The sequence below is a fragment of the Typopeltis vanoorti genome, chromosome 10 (assembly GCF_054136105.1).
Source record: "Typopeltis vanoorti isolate ZY-2024b chromosome 10, IOZ_Tvanoo_1.0, whole genome shotgun sequence".
NCBI lineage: Eukaryota > Metazoa > Arthropoda > Arachnida > Uropygi > Thelyphonidae > Typopeltis > Typopeltis vanoorti.
In genome coordinates, this window is record NC_143558.1 from 137,266,759 (window position 1) to 137,283,665 (window position 16,907).

Consider the following 16,907-nt stretch of genomic DNA (forward strand, 5'->3'; position numbering starts at 1 on the left):
CTTTTTCTACGTATGGATATGTATTCCTGATTGCATGCCTGGTCAGTGTTTTTATCATCTCTAACTCCTTTTACGGCACTCTTTCCTCCATTCCTAAGCTTCTTCAACAACCTTTAGAATATATTGCCACCTTGATATTAAATATCATCTCTGAAGATGATGGTTTGAAATCCATCACAGTATAAGCAAGTTATTAAATATCTTTTTTTATAAAATAGTTCATTTGGTGTTGTTAATACCATTAAATTAAGTTATGAACTTATATTCTCATGCTGCTCTCCATACCTTTCGCTCTATATATAATTTTTTGTTTGCATTTCCTCTTTTGAGCTCACTAGCTATCTGCTTTACACCAAATCATATTTCTTTTTCATTTGAGGTGTTTAATTTGTTATAGCTACTGATAAATATTTCTTAACTAGCTTCCATTCACTGCTAATGTCTCTCTCTTCCAGGTCTTCCTGGAACTTCCCCAAGCTGATTTCTAAGATTATTATAATTTCACTTAAATTCTTTTTCTTTGATAATCCTCTAAGTCAAAATAACATGGTCACTCTCACCATGTGGGGACATGGATGACATCATCATCATCATCATCAAATTCCTGCCATGTACCCTCAAGGGGTGTACAGGATATGACAGTACTACATGAAAAAATTACATCATTACTAACTTCCTATCTACAATTTTCCTCCAAATCAGTCTGTTACTTGTCAAGACTCCAACATTATCAGATCTTACATTTCTATCGTCTAAGGCACTTTATACCATATCATTCCACCTATATCTTGGTCTTCCTCTGGGTCGTTTTCCTGCCAACCTGGAAGAAAACACTTGTTTTGCTAATCTTTCCTCTCCCATTCTATTTAAGTGACCATACCATCTGAGATTAACTCTGCTAACACATTCCTGGATGCTGACAATGTCAAGTTCTTTCCTAATATCCTCATTTTTAATATGATATTGCCATTGATGCCATCTGTTAATGCCTCTAATCTTTCTCAGGACTCTCATATCTGCGGTCTCTAGTCTTTGGTCAAGTGTTTTACTTCTGACCCAGCTCTCAGATCCATAAGTTAAAATTGGTTTGAACACAGTCTTGTATACAGCTAATTTAGTGTTCCGACTAATTTCTTTCTTATTCCATATGAATTTATTCAATTGACTTCCCACGATACCAGCTTTGCTGATTCTGTTGTCTATTTCTATATTTAGTTTACCATCTTCAGTAAAAATTGTGCCTAAGTAGCTGAAATGTTTTACTTGTTCCACAGGTTCTCCATTCACAACACAGTTGACATTTTCAATGATTCTGCCTATTTTCATTGTCTTTGTCTTTTTATTGCTGACTTTCATACCATATCTATTACAACAGCTATTCAATTTAGTCAGAGAATCTTGTAGTGGATTTATTTAGAAGTATAACATCAACCGCATAAAGCAAAGAGCTGACATTAACATCTCCAATTTTGATATCAGGTTTAATACCACATTCCTTCATAATGTGATCCATATAGATAATGAATAACAGAGGGGATAATGTACATCCTTGTCTCACAGATTTAACATTGAACCATCTTCCTGTACTTCCTTCAATTCTAACTGCTGACTCACAACTCAAATAAAGACTAAGTATTGCTTGATATAATGCCCCATTGACACCATATAACTGCAGCGTATTGAATAGCTTCTCTCTTGGCACCTTGTCATATGCCTTTTCCAAATCGACAAAACTTAAATACAGATCTTTGTTATATTCCCATGCTTTCTCGACTATTTGTCGTAAAGTGAAGATCTGATCCTGACAGCCTCTATTTGGCCTGAATCCAGCTTGTTCTTCACCAAGCTTTTCTTCCACAATTCTTCTCAACCGTTTCTCAAGTATACTTGCATAGATCATGCCAGGAACACTCAGTAGGGAAATACCTCTGTAATTATCACATTCAGTTTTATTTCCCTTTTTATATATGGGTACTATGAGAGCTCTACTCCAATCATCGGGAATTCGTCCCTCTGTCCAGGCTTTCTGAACTATGCAGTGCAGCCACTGTAAGACTCTTATTCTTATTATTTCCCCAAAATATCCTGCTGCCTTTCCACATTTCAAGCCTTTGATGGCTTTTTCTACTTCAAGTATGGATATGTATTCCTGACTGCATGCCTGGTCAGTGTTTTTTATCACTGTGCTGTCATCACTGCTTGTTACATTTAGCAGTTTTTCAAAGTAATTACTCCATACTTCAAGGATATCTTTTTCTCCTGTTTTCATGTCACCTTTATCATCTCTAACTACTTTTACAGCACTTTTTCCTCCACTCTTAAGCTTCTTCAACAACCTCCAGAATATTTTGCCACCTTCTCGATATTTATTTTCCATATTGTTGCCAAAGTCCTCCCATGACTTTTGTTTAGCTAGTTTTACACACTGTTTAGCTTTCTTACATTTGTCTCTGTATTCTGTAAGAGTAAAAGCTGACTTATTTGCCAGGAACTTTTGATATGCTTTCTTCTTTTCCTTCACTGCCTCTTTAACTTCCTGTGTCCACCAGGGAGTTCTGAATTTTTTTATCCTTGCACACAACCTCACCACATGCCTCTCTGGCAGAATCAATCAATGTTTCCTTCAGAGTTTGCCACTGAATCTCCAAGGTTTGATTCCTGTTCTCAAACTCTTTCATTTTCTTTTCAATAATATTTCTGTATTGTAGTCTACAGTTCACATCTGAGAGCTGCTCAACTTTTATTCACTTTAAAACTTTCTTACATGTTATTCTTTTCAATATGAAATTCAATTTTATCCTGCTCAAGACTAAATAGTGATCACTTCCAATTTCAAATCCTCTGTACACTCTGGTGTCCTGCACCAGGGAGAAAACATCACTGTCAACAATAACATAGTCAATGAGACTTTTCTTATTCCTAGCCTCTTCTCTCCATGTGAATTTGTGCACATTTTTATGTTGGAATATGGTGTTAGTAATAACCAGTCCATGTCCTGAGCAGAAATCCAACAGATATTTGCCATTATTATTAGCTTTGCTCTTTTCTCCAAATTTTCCCAAAATATTTTTGTATGTCTCACAATCATTTCCTACTCAACTATTTAGATCTCCAACAAGGACCAACTTTTCCTTTTTCATTGTGTCAGTTGCTTTTTCTAAAGCGTCAAAAAATTCCTCCACTTCTACCTTAGTAGAACCTTCTGTGGGACCATAGGCACAAATAAGTCTCATTGTCCAGTTCCCCATTCTCATATTTGCCCACATTACTCTACTTGAGACTGACTGCCATTCAAGAAGATTAGCCTCGTATTTTGTGTTGAATACTATGGCTACTCCTTCTTTTCCTTGATTGTCATTGCCTGAATATAACATTTTGTATTTATTGCTCAGAAAGATCTCACCAGTTTTGGTCTTTTTTGTTTCAGTCACCCCTATTATGTCGATCTGGTACTTATCTAATTCCTCAGCTAGCTCCATTTCTTTGCGATTCAGGCTTCTTACGTTGATAGTACCGATCTTTAACTCTGGTGATGTTGAGTTGGGGTTTGTTTTCAGATTTGTTCCAGTAGCTGACTTTTCGCTGTTCGCCCTGTTTCCCTGGCGAAAACAACAGGGGCCTTGTTTAACCGGGCGACGCCCCAGCCGGCATGAAATTTTGTCATGTTGTACCATCATTTTTTATTTTGGTTTAACCAATAAGAATACAATTTGGTCGGCTAAATCCCAAATTGCCAGCCCATCCTTGTTCGTTCAGTATCAAAGTAGATACCCAACAGGGTGCACCACGAGAAGGTGAGGATTGGACATTAGGTCAGAAGCCCTGGTCGGTTCTCCACATTCCTTTAAAGGCTATGTGGAGGTCTCCTCTCAGTTATACAGCTTTGACCCTTAAGCACCACCTTAAGCACCACATGGATGACAGTCTTAGTCAAAATCAGATCTCCTGATGCTGGTACCAAATCCAAAATTCTTGATCTTCTTGTTCCTTCAACCACATTTTGCCTAAGACATTTGCCCCTCAGAAATTCCTTTCCTTTATTATTGCATGCTATTTCCTCTAGTTTTTACTACTGTAGTTAAATCTTCCAAAATGATTGTTCACTTTACACTTGGCAAACTAATCTGCCCAAACATTTCCTGCTCATCATAAACATCCTGTCCTCTTAGTCTCGACCTCACACCAGACACTGTCGAAACCATTGTTGTCATTTCCTTTCAAATTCTCTACTTTCAGAGAACATAGCTTATCACTTACCATAAGCAAATTTCCACCACTACATTTATTGTTCCTACCCTGTGAAAATATTATTCTTTTTATTATTATTATGCGACACCTCCAGGGAGTCCAAAGAATCATCAAGGGAGGGTACCTACACTACAACTCTGTCTCCACCAATGCCATCTACCACCACCACTAGTATGCTGTGTCCTTCTACTTCTATCATCCTCACTTCACTCATTCCATGATCTTAGAACAGGATGTTACTGCTGTCAGTTCAGTCCCTTTATTCCCAATAATCCTACATTTGTATAGAGAAACACTAGTGAATTATTAGTATTCCTAGACCTAATATACATGCCCCTTCCCTTCAAAGTCTCCACTTGGCTCTGTAGCATACATACATTTTTCCATGAACTATTGCCACAAGATGCTATCCCAGTTATCATCCACTGTGGCAATCCTAGTTTGGCTCACTAATGCTCTCACTTATCTGGAGAACAACAGTTTTTAGATGCCTGTCTTTCCATGTTTGATTACCACCATCTCTTCAAGCTTTTGTCATCAAATGCACTCTAAACATCCACGTATTCTGGATCTCTCATTCAACACATACTTACCATCGCGCCATTCATTATTACTGCTCTTCTCCTCAGGTCTGCATTATTGTATCTGGGCAATGTGTGCACCCTCTCACACTTCTATGCTGCACAGGCTATACCATGAACTGCAGATCATTCACCACCTGATTCATGGTAACTCTTGGGTCACTCATACCAGCTATCACTGTCATATCATCTACATTCTCACCTTGCTTCACTACCATAGTCGCATTGCTTGTTGTTCCTTCAGGCAAACATTCCTGTAACTTTCTGTTCTATACACTGACCAATCTTCCCTCTAAGCTGTGTGTGCATGCACACATGGCAAAATGGAGCACACGTGCCTAGTAACTGCACAAACAAAATTGTTGCTTTCAGAGTTTCTAATTCACAGTTAGTAAATTTGGAATGTACTATGAAAATGAATTATATGATATATCATGCATGCCACTTATTTTCAGTAATTTATCCAATGTCTCCACTTCAATATTACTCTAACCCATTTCAAGTTAATACACTCTAATTAATTAATTTTAGTCTGTGTTTTGTGGGCGAACTGATGCTGATTTCAGCAGGCTCTGAAGCTCTAATTTGCATATGCATTTCCTTTTCATTACCCTCCACATTACCAGGTCTATAGCAACACCCAACTAAATATTTCATCCTGTTCACCTTTACCTCATGCCATACTGCCTCAAAACTACAGCCAGTATTTGTACCTTGCAAATTAGATGGGCACAACTGATCTACTACCATCAACAGTACTCCTCCTCTCTTTCTTCTCTATCAGGATATCATCCTCGTCTAACCATGTCTTGCTTATCCCGACAATTTTGGGATGAATAAACTCAATGCAACAATTTCTTTCCCCTTATTTTGAATACTTCTCACATTAGTAAACACACATAGCAAATTATTTCTGGTTCTACAAGTCCTGCAACCATCACTTCTCAGATGTGAATCCTTAATACTTTCTCCAGTCCATTTCTCTTACCACTTTTTACAACTTTCCTCACACCTAAACTCTTTCATCCCAGGCCATCTTAATCCTCTTTTGCCCACCAATACATTCGCTTCTTCTGACTCCAGCATCCACACGTTTCATAGTGTCTCCCCCCTGACTTCCCTCCATTTCCCTGTTTGTATTGTGTTTCCATCCTCTCATTTACTTTACTTGTGATATTCACCTCTCCATACACAAGCTTCCCTACCCTACCCCTACTTTCTTGCTCTTTCATATCAACTTGTACCCCCTCCCCTTGCTCAGATCTATTCATTACGGTCATTATCTTTCCTTCCACCAACATTCCCTCCAGATGACTCGCACCAAAACCATTTAGAATCAGCCCATCTTCTTTATACAGTTCTATTTATCCCACACATTCACAAAATGCACTCCTTTCTCCTCGCATAGCTGCTCTAACATAGCATTCAAAATCTTTGCTCACCGCCTCAATTCATTACTATCATACTTTTACTCTCCTTTGCAATCTCCTAATATCCAATCTGACATTTTCCTTGTTCCCATCCAAATCATTTGTCCTTACTACTACCACCACCACCAACTCTTTTGCTCGTTTATTCCTCATGATCAACACTCCAGTCACGGCACTTATTCTACCATCAGAAAAGCAAACCTTATGCACCCTCTCGTTCACCACACCTCTAATAATGGAATCTCCATAGAGAACCATTTTTGAATCATTCATTACCTCTTTGCATGGCAATCTTTTCTTCCATTCTTTTTCACTCTTCCACATGTGCCTGTAATTCTTTTCAATTTCATTTTACTTGCACTTCATCTCCAGTCTTATCTTTGTCAACTCTGTGTTCATGTTCAAATCTGATATATTTATGCAGTTTCATGTGATGCTTCTAGTTACTTTGATAGTGCAGCATCTGTAGCAGACCTCACAGTGACATTGTGCAAGGATACCCAGGGATAATGAACTGACTCATGTATCTTGAGCAATATTCTGACTTTGTAATTAAAGCTGCTATTCACATACTTCATGATTGCCTGGTACAACAGCAGTTGGACACTTTGGATGTATCCCAAAACATTATCATCATGGAACATCCTTGTACTACCTTGATGTGAAAGACTGACAAAAGGTGATAGTGCAGTTCCTTCTAATAAGAGTGAGACACCATGTTCAGTATCTTGTATCATATGAGGGTGGGCTGAAAAGTTCTCAGCCTAAAAGTGAAAAAAAACGAGTTTATAATTACAAAATTATTTATATTTTTTCAACCTAATCTCCCTTAAGACTAATAGATTTATTCCATCGCCGTTATCCCGTCCCCGTAGTGATTTTCAGTCAGATCTGCAAAATACCCCTCTACAGCTGCAATCACCTATTGATTTGAAGAAAAATGCTGACCAGTGAGTGAGAAAGAGTTTTAGTTTTGGGAAGAGATAGAACTCAGATGGAGAAAATCTGGGGAATAGGATGGATGTTCCAACAATTCATAGTGTGCACATCCCTTAATTTTCCCATTCCCAAAATGCCTTTGTGGCATTTTGGCATTATCCTGATGAAAGTTGATTGTTTTCTTCTGCAAACCTGGTCTTTTCTCACAAATTTTATCGTCTATTCTATTCCCAGGTTATTGTTTTACCCTTTTCAAGATAATTAATAAACAAAATGCCTTTAGCATCCAAAAACACTGATGCCATGACCTTTCCTACTGATGGAACCGACTTTGTCTTCTTTGGTGCTCATCAACGGCTTCTGTCCACTGTTTTGACTGCTGTTTGGATTCTGGTGTGTAATGGTGAATCCAAGAATCATCCATATTAATAAATTGATGCACAAAATCAGTTTTATTGTTAAAACACTCCAAGCACTGTTCAAAGAGTTTCATGCGAGTGCGTTTTTGATCTGCTGTGAGCAAGCGCGCCACCCATCTTGCGCAAAGGTTTTTCATATGCAATTCTTCATGCAAAATATATCCTACACATTCTTTTGAAATGCCTATAGTCTCAACAATTTCGCACACTTTGACTCGCCGGTCATCCAATACCATATCGTGCACTTGATCAATGATTTCTGGTGGTGTTACACTTTTTTGGACATCCTTCACACTGATCATCTTCAAGGTTGGTACGACCATGTTTAAACTCAGCAGTCCATTTCTTAATTGTCAAAAATGAAGGACAAGAGTGCCCATAAACTTTTATGAACTTCGAATGAATTTCTTTTAGTGTTAAAACTTCTTCTACAAAGAATTTTTATAACCATGATACTCAGTTTTATCCATTTCAAGGGATACAGACAATACTTTTGCTTCGGACAGCTGTATAAAACAAACTACTTGATAGAATGACTTGCAATTTCACATGGATGCTTATGAAAGATGTACCAACTTAGAAAAAAAAAATCTTGCCGATAGTGTTGCCATCTATGATCGAGGCCGAGAACTTTTCAGACCACCTTCGTAGTTTGTGCAACTTGACAAGAAGTAGATAATTCAGGTAATACAGAACAAGGAAACTAATATTTGACTATTGAACTTAAAAATATGAAAAGAAAATTTTTGTTATCTTGTACGTTATTGGACAGTTAAAGCGTTGGATCAGATGAATAGAATATTTAAGAATTTTTAGAGAGGTTTTAAGTACACCATCCCAGATATAAAAGTAGTTTTCCAAAAATGGGCAGACTGTACAGTTAGAAAACTAATGACTTGAGTAAAAATGTGACTATCTGTACATAGCCCTGAATAATTTGTTGACATTCATCTCGCCAATCTGAACTCTGCACAGATGGAAGCAAGTTCTGAGCTGGACTGGAATATATACTTGAATGAGAAACACTGAAATCTGAGTCAATCAATAGTTCCGAGGTCTTCTGCTCACTTAATGGTGACATATCTTTGCTGTGTTTTTTGCTGCATGCACCACAGCAAGTAACAAGGCCTGTTTACTTGAGTCATGTTAACGCTTTGCCTTTGCCTGAAGATTAATAATGGAAGTATCCCAATGCAATCTGTGTGAAAATCTATACATGCAGATTTTTAGCAACACTAAGTAGCATAGAAAGTTGGTCCTGTAAAATGATCACTTCATGCTTGTACATAAAATCTGTTACCATTTTTAAATCTGTGTATTTTATTTCATTGAGAATAATAATTGAATGCTTACATGTATTTTCAAGAAATGTACTATAAAAGAACTGCAGGCAGACAGCACTATTTTGTATGGCTTTAGTGTCTTATATTCACACACTACTTTCTTACTTCCTCTCCTACCTTCACACACTAAAGTCACATCTACAAAATTTTCACTAAAAAGGAATTCATTAAAATTGGTTAATACATTGATATGGCAATATTCCTTTTTTAAACAGATTTGATGAGTTTTTTCTATGTTTCAAATTTAGTAACAATTTTTTTGATTATTAATATTTTTTTTACTATTCTTTTAAATTTTAATCTTAATTCTTCCAGATTTTTTTTATTTATTTATTTATTTAAAGTTAACCAATACCAAAGAAGAAGCTGGCTTCTTAGTAACAGATTCTCGTGTCTGGCTAACAATTGTCGCACACATGTAAATTATGCCTAACATGGCATGTACAAAACTCAAAACACATAATTAATGATTTCATTTGCCCTAAGAACTTCTGATCACAATTAAACTATTAATAGAATTCAACTTCTCAACAAACTAATAATATAAACACAAGAACTGAATGGTCAAGTACTGAAAAATATACAACATTAAAATATGCCACTTTTTATTTAATTCTGTATTGGAGTATTTTAATTTTGAGACATGAGTCTTAGGGGAGTTTTCCCTGTTGGTTTTGAATTTAATTTTTGTTCATAGAATGTTTTGATCAGAATTCTTAGTTATTTTCTTCCAGATTTTTTATTTAATGTTGCACTTCAGTATACCTGTTACAAACATTTTACCATTACGAAATTTAAACATGATTTGAATGAACTCTCTATTTTATTCTAGATGGAATCTTCTTCTACTAAAATTCATGAAAATCTTAATACGATCATTGATTACCAAACTCATCATCGATTAAGAGAAGCCCAAGGTAGAAAACGTGCAGAAGACCTGAATTCAAGAGTTATGTACTGGTCAATTGGTGAGGCATGCATCATATTAGTTATTGGTGCTGGTCAAGTAATGATTTTGAAAAACTTTTTTACTGAAAAGAAGCCTTCTGGATCAACATGAAATGACAGTATAAAATTTCAGTTTTTTTTTTTTTTTAAATTACAGGTTTAGGTTTTATTTGTAGTACAGATAATGCAGTTTTCTGTAACGAGTATAAAAGGCAGTCAAAGTGTTAATATTGGAGGGTACTGTATGATATAACATTTCTTGTTTTCATTTCTACAATCTTAATGCATTTGAATCCTTAGTTTATAAATTTATACGTTGCATAAAGAAAATCAGTCATCTTGCTTTATGATACAAATGCAGCTATTATCTTATTTAATTTTTTACTACTTTCCTTATTTTCCAAAATTAAGGGTAAAGAGAGAAAGACAAGCATATATATGCATCTTCAGTATTAAAAAAACTGAAGGAAATGAAACAACAGTCTGATTCGGATAAATGTTCAAAATGTGTATTCTTAGTGTAAGGTAAATCATCTTATATAAAAAAAAGTTTTGTGGAAAGGATTCAACGTTTCTTGCAAACACGAGTGGTCTATTCTGTGTTGTTTGCTCCCAACAAATGTGATATATTTTGACTTTTATTGCATCAAGTATCAACGTCAGTTGTTATATACACTATAATGTTTCTAAAAATTCAAAAATATTTAATATTCTTTTGTCTTACTTTTATGCCAAATAGTATTAGCATGCAATGTATATTATTCAAATTATATTGAAAATTTAATCTGAGAGAGAGTCATTTGTACAGAATGTTCTCAGTTCGCATAACATATTAACCATTGTTAACATTTATTGTCTCTGAAAGTCTGATATAAAATCAACATGCCATAAATAAAATAACTGTTAACTGTTACAACAGCATATTTTTTAAATGTACATGTTTGAAACATTGGGTTTGAAATGCTTTTATGGTAAGAACAGTGATCTGAGATAAGATGGTTAATTGCAGGTAATAATTTTATTTTTTAAATCAACCCAGACCATCCATCATGTCAGTTTGAAACACTCCACAAACTTTTCATAAAATATATTTCAGTGAATCATTATGAACTGCTTAAAAGTATTTAGATACATAGCTCAACATAATATGCGAAGCATGTTTCCAAATAATATTTTAAGTATGTTATGAAAATTTAAAAGCACCTGATGTCATTTTGTTATAAATTATTTTATATAACAGTGTAATATCATGTTTGTTTATATTCATGAAGTAGCATCAGATATTAGTCATTTTAGAAGTAAAGAACAAAACTTCCTTTCTAAATGTTATACAAAGAGTTTCAAATGAAATTAAAAATGTTATTGTATTATATACCTTTTGTTACACTAATATTTTTTGATATGCAACTGTCCAGCAATTCATTTAAATGAATTATAGCACTGTTTCTAGAGATTTGGCACATGTAATTTCTGTTTAGATTTTTTCCCACATTTTATGTAGGTAATAGCATTTGATATTTAATAAATGTTATTCGGTATTTACAAAATTTAATAATTAAGTAACTGGAAAGAGAAGTATCTATTAATATTTTGCAAAATTACACATTATGTATACTTTAAGATATAAATTGACTGATTTTTAGTTGCAAAAGTTGTTTCAACAATTCTTGTTGCTTTTGGAGATTAAAATATCTCTGAAATTTCTGAATTAATGAATATTTGTGTATGTGACCATTGTATCATTGCAACAGTTAATCATTACTCTTTTCAAGCCCTTAGGAATGGTAAAAATGAAATAGAAGAAAAAAAAAGAGAGAGATATACTGGCAGTATTATTTCACTAGAAAGAATATGTTGATTTGTCCAAACTAGCATAATTCATACATAAGAATACATTTTATGACTCTTTTATCATTACAATTCGTTAAAATAAGAGGTGATTTTATTGCGAGTATAGAGACTCAGATATGTATTATGCAAAAATTTCTTCATCAGAGCATCATCCTACTAGACCCATGTTCTGCTGTATGCATTTATCTGTCTTTTGACCATAATAGTTGGTCATACATGCAGGGTCTTGTTTTGCCTACCATAGCCAGTAGAACATCAACAAAACAAGTAAGAAGGTTGCCATTGTGTGTGTTTGTTTAATTATAAAAACTAAATATAATAATTTTATTTTCTTTTTAATTATTAATTTATTAATAATTCAAATTATTCAACAAAAAATTGAAGTGATTTATATTGGACCCCACCTTCTACTGCAGCTGTGGATAAATTTATCTACATTGTTGCTATGGTAGGTGCAGGCCTGTTTTTGGATGATAAATAAATAAACATTCTGTATGACTGCTTTGGCTTATTTTGAATTACTTATTGTGCATCATGTTTAGAGTAATATGCCAGACCTGTGGTAAGAAATGATTTTCAGAAATTGTGGGGTTGCATTCTGTAATATAATGTATTGAAGAATGTTGATATGTATGTATAATTTTTTTTTCCCTTAAGAATCCTCCCTCCCTACAAAAGTACTGTACTTTTAGTAATACTCAGATTTTCAGTAATGAAATTTATTTTCCTTATCATACATTTAATATCATGGATGAGCTTAGGATTAGATAGTCTGATTTCAAACCATTTGAAGCCTCTGATAAACAGGGTGATGGTTTCCTAACAAGCAGTGAACTTTTTCTACTGCCTAAAGATATCCATAAACATCCATGCCACTATAAGATTCAAATCCACATCATATTGATTGGAAAGCCAACAATGCTGGCGAAGTAAGTATATAGGGTGGATACAAATGATCTGAGCAGTTTCAAAAATTTATTTGCAAAAAAAAAATTAAATTGCATATAGTAATGAAACTTATATTGCTGGAAAAATTTCAAAAAGTTTTATGATTACTAGTGGAATGTAATAAGCTCTTCATTTGTATTGTTTTCTGGACAGTATCTGAAACTGTCTTCTAGTTCTGTGGGCAAATGGCTGGAGATACGAAAGTTATTATTTTCTTGTTCGATGGTTTCTACACTAAGACAGTTAATTAAAATTTATAATGTACATTTTTTGTTATTCAAATATACACTGTTAATTTGATTAAAAGTTATATTTGTAAGGAAAGAGGGTAAAACGTTTTCTTAGAATCACCCATACTATTGATCAGTTAATGCAGTTTACAACTGTTTCAATACATTGATTTTTAAGGACTGCTACTACACTAGCTAGAACTTTCTATGTTGCAATTGTATCTGCATAATTGAATTGAATTCACTTATGCAGATTCAATCTTTCTGGCCAAAATTTATTTTAGTAACAAGAATAGCAGACTTGGAAAGAAAGAACAACTTTATTCCCATTGATTTATCTCTAGAACCATTTGAAAAGTTAAATTGTCAAAAAAAAAAAATTCTTAAAAGTGGTGTACTAATTTAAAGTTCTGCTCATACTTCTGGATGTTTATTTTTTTAAAATAATTTTTTAACCACTTTGATCATTTCTGTTCACCATGTGTCTGTACTTGCCACTTAGATCCAATCTTGTCATGTATCTTGCATAATAATAATTTGTTATCCCGTTAATTTCAGTTTTACCCAGATTTACAGTAATGAAACTTCTTTTCCTAAAGGAACTATAGCCTCTTTCAGTATAAATGTATCTTTAGCTGCCTTAGCAGCTAAAAATACTTCTTTTTTTTTTTCTAGTACTGATATATGAACAATGTCCATTTCTGTGGGCACTGTTCATTTGAGTTGGCTTAAGTTTTCTTTAAAATTAAGATTTGAGAAAGATGGCATTTAGTCACTACCTATTCTAGTCCAGCTTATAAGTTACAAAACTTTTTGCCATCAGTATTTCTTTAAAATATAGATTAAAGATTACAAGCTGTTCTTGAATAAGAGTTAATTTTCCTTTTCACCCAGTTGTTACTCCACCTCTGATATTGAGATACTGGAAGATCCATATTTGGAATTGTTATAATGAAGTATGCAATTTTAAGTGATTTTAGTAAAGTGAACTTTTTCTTTCAAGATTTGTTTGAAAGTTGGGAGTATATATCTTACTTTGGTTTTTTACCATTTCTTAGGGTTTGTTTCATTTTATGCAAAGAAAAAAAAAGAGAAACAAATAAATAAAAAGCTGAATTGTATAATATCCTGTTTTTAATGATGCTGTAATTTGTGAAAAAAAAAAAAAAAGGATATTTGCACTAACTCAGAAAAAAATAGAGTATTGTTGTTGCTTTGGAAATAATTTTTGTTGTGTTGAAATATTTGTATATCTTCAATGGCTCCAGATTTCACAGTGATAGAATTTCTGGAAGTATTTCCATAATGCTGCTTACCATGAAAATAGGTAGGTTTGAAGTAGGTAGGTAACTAGTGTTCACCAGTTATTTGAATTGCATTATTTAACAGGATTTTACGTATTAATTTCTGAACATATTTCTTCAGTAACACATGAAAATAGCTTGTAAATTTCAGTCTGAAAAAACATTAATATAAATAAAATTTCATAAATCTAAGTTTTGAAGCATTTGAGAATTTTTCATCTTAGTTTATATTATTATATGGTGTTGCATGACATTTTTGGATAAATTAAGTGCATGTGAGAAAAATTATTTTTCTTTAAAAAAATATTAAATGTTAGGAGTACATTGCTGAAAAAATCTTCCATGTAAATATTGTTTTTCAATAAAAAAACATTTAGCTTTAATCGGAGTGGCTGTAGACAAGAAAATTTTCTACCTTGAAACTCCTTTTATTAGTGCATTTTTATTGTAAGTACAGTACCTTATTGAGTTGTATAGAATAATAAGTTAGTCCAGCACAAGAATTTAAGAGAGAATCTTATTAGAGGCTATTAGCAGATATCAAATACGGTCACATATTAGGGCTCGTGACTTGTTACAGCCAACTAATTTGGCAAAAAGCAATATTTATTAAAAGTAAGACTGTCGGTCTACTGACTGATATATTAAAATACATCAGTCAGTAGACCGACCAAACTCTTCTACACTAGGCAGCAAATGTGCTACTTCTTTCATACTACTTCAGACCCTGAATAAGCAGGTGGGGATCTTGCATTAAAACGATGAAAATTATCCACTTTCTAAAGGCATTCATAAATATTCATGTGAGAATTACAAGGGTGATTTGAAAAGTTCTTGGCCTAACAATGAAAAAACAAATTTATAATTTCAAAATTATTTTAATTTTTCAACATAATCTCCCTTAAGATACATTTATTCTGGTGATGCTCCAGCACCATTATCCTGTCCTTGTAGTGGTTCTCAGTAAGAACTGTGGAATACCCCTCTGCAGCTGCAATCACCTCTTAATTCGAAGAAAAACGCTGACCAGTGAGGAAGAGTTTTAGTTTTGTGAAGAGATAGAAGTCAGATGAAGCCAAATCTTGGGAATAGTGTGGATGTTCCAACAATTCATAGCGCAGATCCCTTAATTTTCCCATTGCCAAAACACCTTTGTAGGCAGGTGCATCCTAAAGAATTTTTTTTCTTCTGCAAATCGGGTCTTTTCTCACGAATTTTTTTGTCTAGTCTGGTTAAAAGGTCAGAATGATATTCAACAGTTATTGTTTGACATTTTTCAAGATAATTAATAAACAAAATGCCTTTAGCATCCCAAAACACCGATGCCATTACCTTGCCTACTGACGAACTGACTTTTGTCTTCTTTGGTGCTACAACTGGCTTCTGTCTGCTGTTTGGATTCTGGCATGTAATGGTGAATCCAAATCTCATCCATAGTAATAAATTGACGCACAAAATCAGTTTTATTCTTGTTAAAACGCTCCAAGCACCGTTCAGAGAGTTTCATGCGAGTGCGTTTTTGATCTGCTGCGAGCAAGCATGGCACCCATCTTACGCAAAGCTTTTTCATATGCAATTCTTCATGCAAAATATATCCTACACGTTCTTTTGAAATGCCTATAGTCTCGGCAATTTTGCAACTTTGACTCACCGGTCATCGAATACCATATCGTGCACTTGATCAATGATTTCTGTGCTGCTTTTTGGACGTCCTTCACATGGATCATCTTCAAGGCTGGTATGGCCACCACGTTTAAACTTGGCAATCCATTTCTTAATTGTCGAAAATGAAGCTGAAGAGTACCCATAAACTTTTATGAAATTCTTTTGTCATTAAACCTTTTCCAAAGAATTTATAACCGCACGATACTCAATTTTATCCATTACAAGGGATACAGACAACACTTTTGCTTCAGACAGCTGTATAAAACAAACTACTTGATAGAATGACTTTCACATTCACATGGATGGATATGAAAGATGTATCAACTTAGAAAAAAAAAAAATAAAATCTTACCGATAGTTTGCCATCTATGGTTGAGGCCAAAAACTTTTCTGACCGCCCTCGTATTTCAAGCCTGCAACCTGTTGGTTTGAAGGCAGAGACTATAATCACTTGGTCAAAATAGGCTAGCCATTTATATTTACCATCATCATACTCCAGATATGAACCATCAGTGGGTGTATAGGATACTATGAAAGTGCTTTGTGAGAATTTCACATTATTACTGATGTATCGAAAATTTTCTGTTATTTATCAGGAAGGCAGTATTGTCATACTTATATTTTGGTCTTCCTGTGGGTTTTTTCCCACCCATTCTGTTTAATTGACCATGTACAACCTGACATTAGCTCTGCTCACACCATGAATGTTTATAACATTATCAAGTTCTTTCCTAATATGTCATTTTTAATTTAATATGATTCTGCAAGTGATGCCACCTGCTCATTCAGTGCCTTAAGTTTTATAGAGCTCATTTCTGTGGTCTCTAGTCTGATCAGCTGTTTTATTTCTAACCCAGCTTCCAGATCCATAAGTTAAAATTAGTTTAAACGCTGTCTCGCATACAGCTAGTTTTAAGCAGTTTCAATGCCGTTTACTGCCCCGCTACCACGAATAGTAGTAGCATTTTTTGTTTGTAAATTTAATATGTTCTCATGGCCAA

General features: G+C 34.2%; 1 protein-coding gene across 1 annotated transcript in view; it reads left to right on the plus strand.

Moving 5' to 3' along the window:
• Positions 1-14,433, plus strand: part of p24-1 (transmembrane emp24 domain-containing protein) — a 37,802-nt gene extending 23,369 nt beyond the window's left edge. The window contains exon 3 of the mRNA XM_090398828.1: positions 9,793-14,433. Within this exon, the coding sequence (XP_090254954.1) occupies positions 9,793-10,020 (228 nt within the window). The 3' untranslated portion in view covers positions 10,021-14,433. The remainder of the gene's footprint in view (positions 1-9,792) is intronic.
• Positions 14,434-16,907: the final 2,474 nt, after the last annotated feature.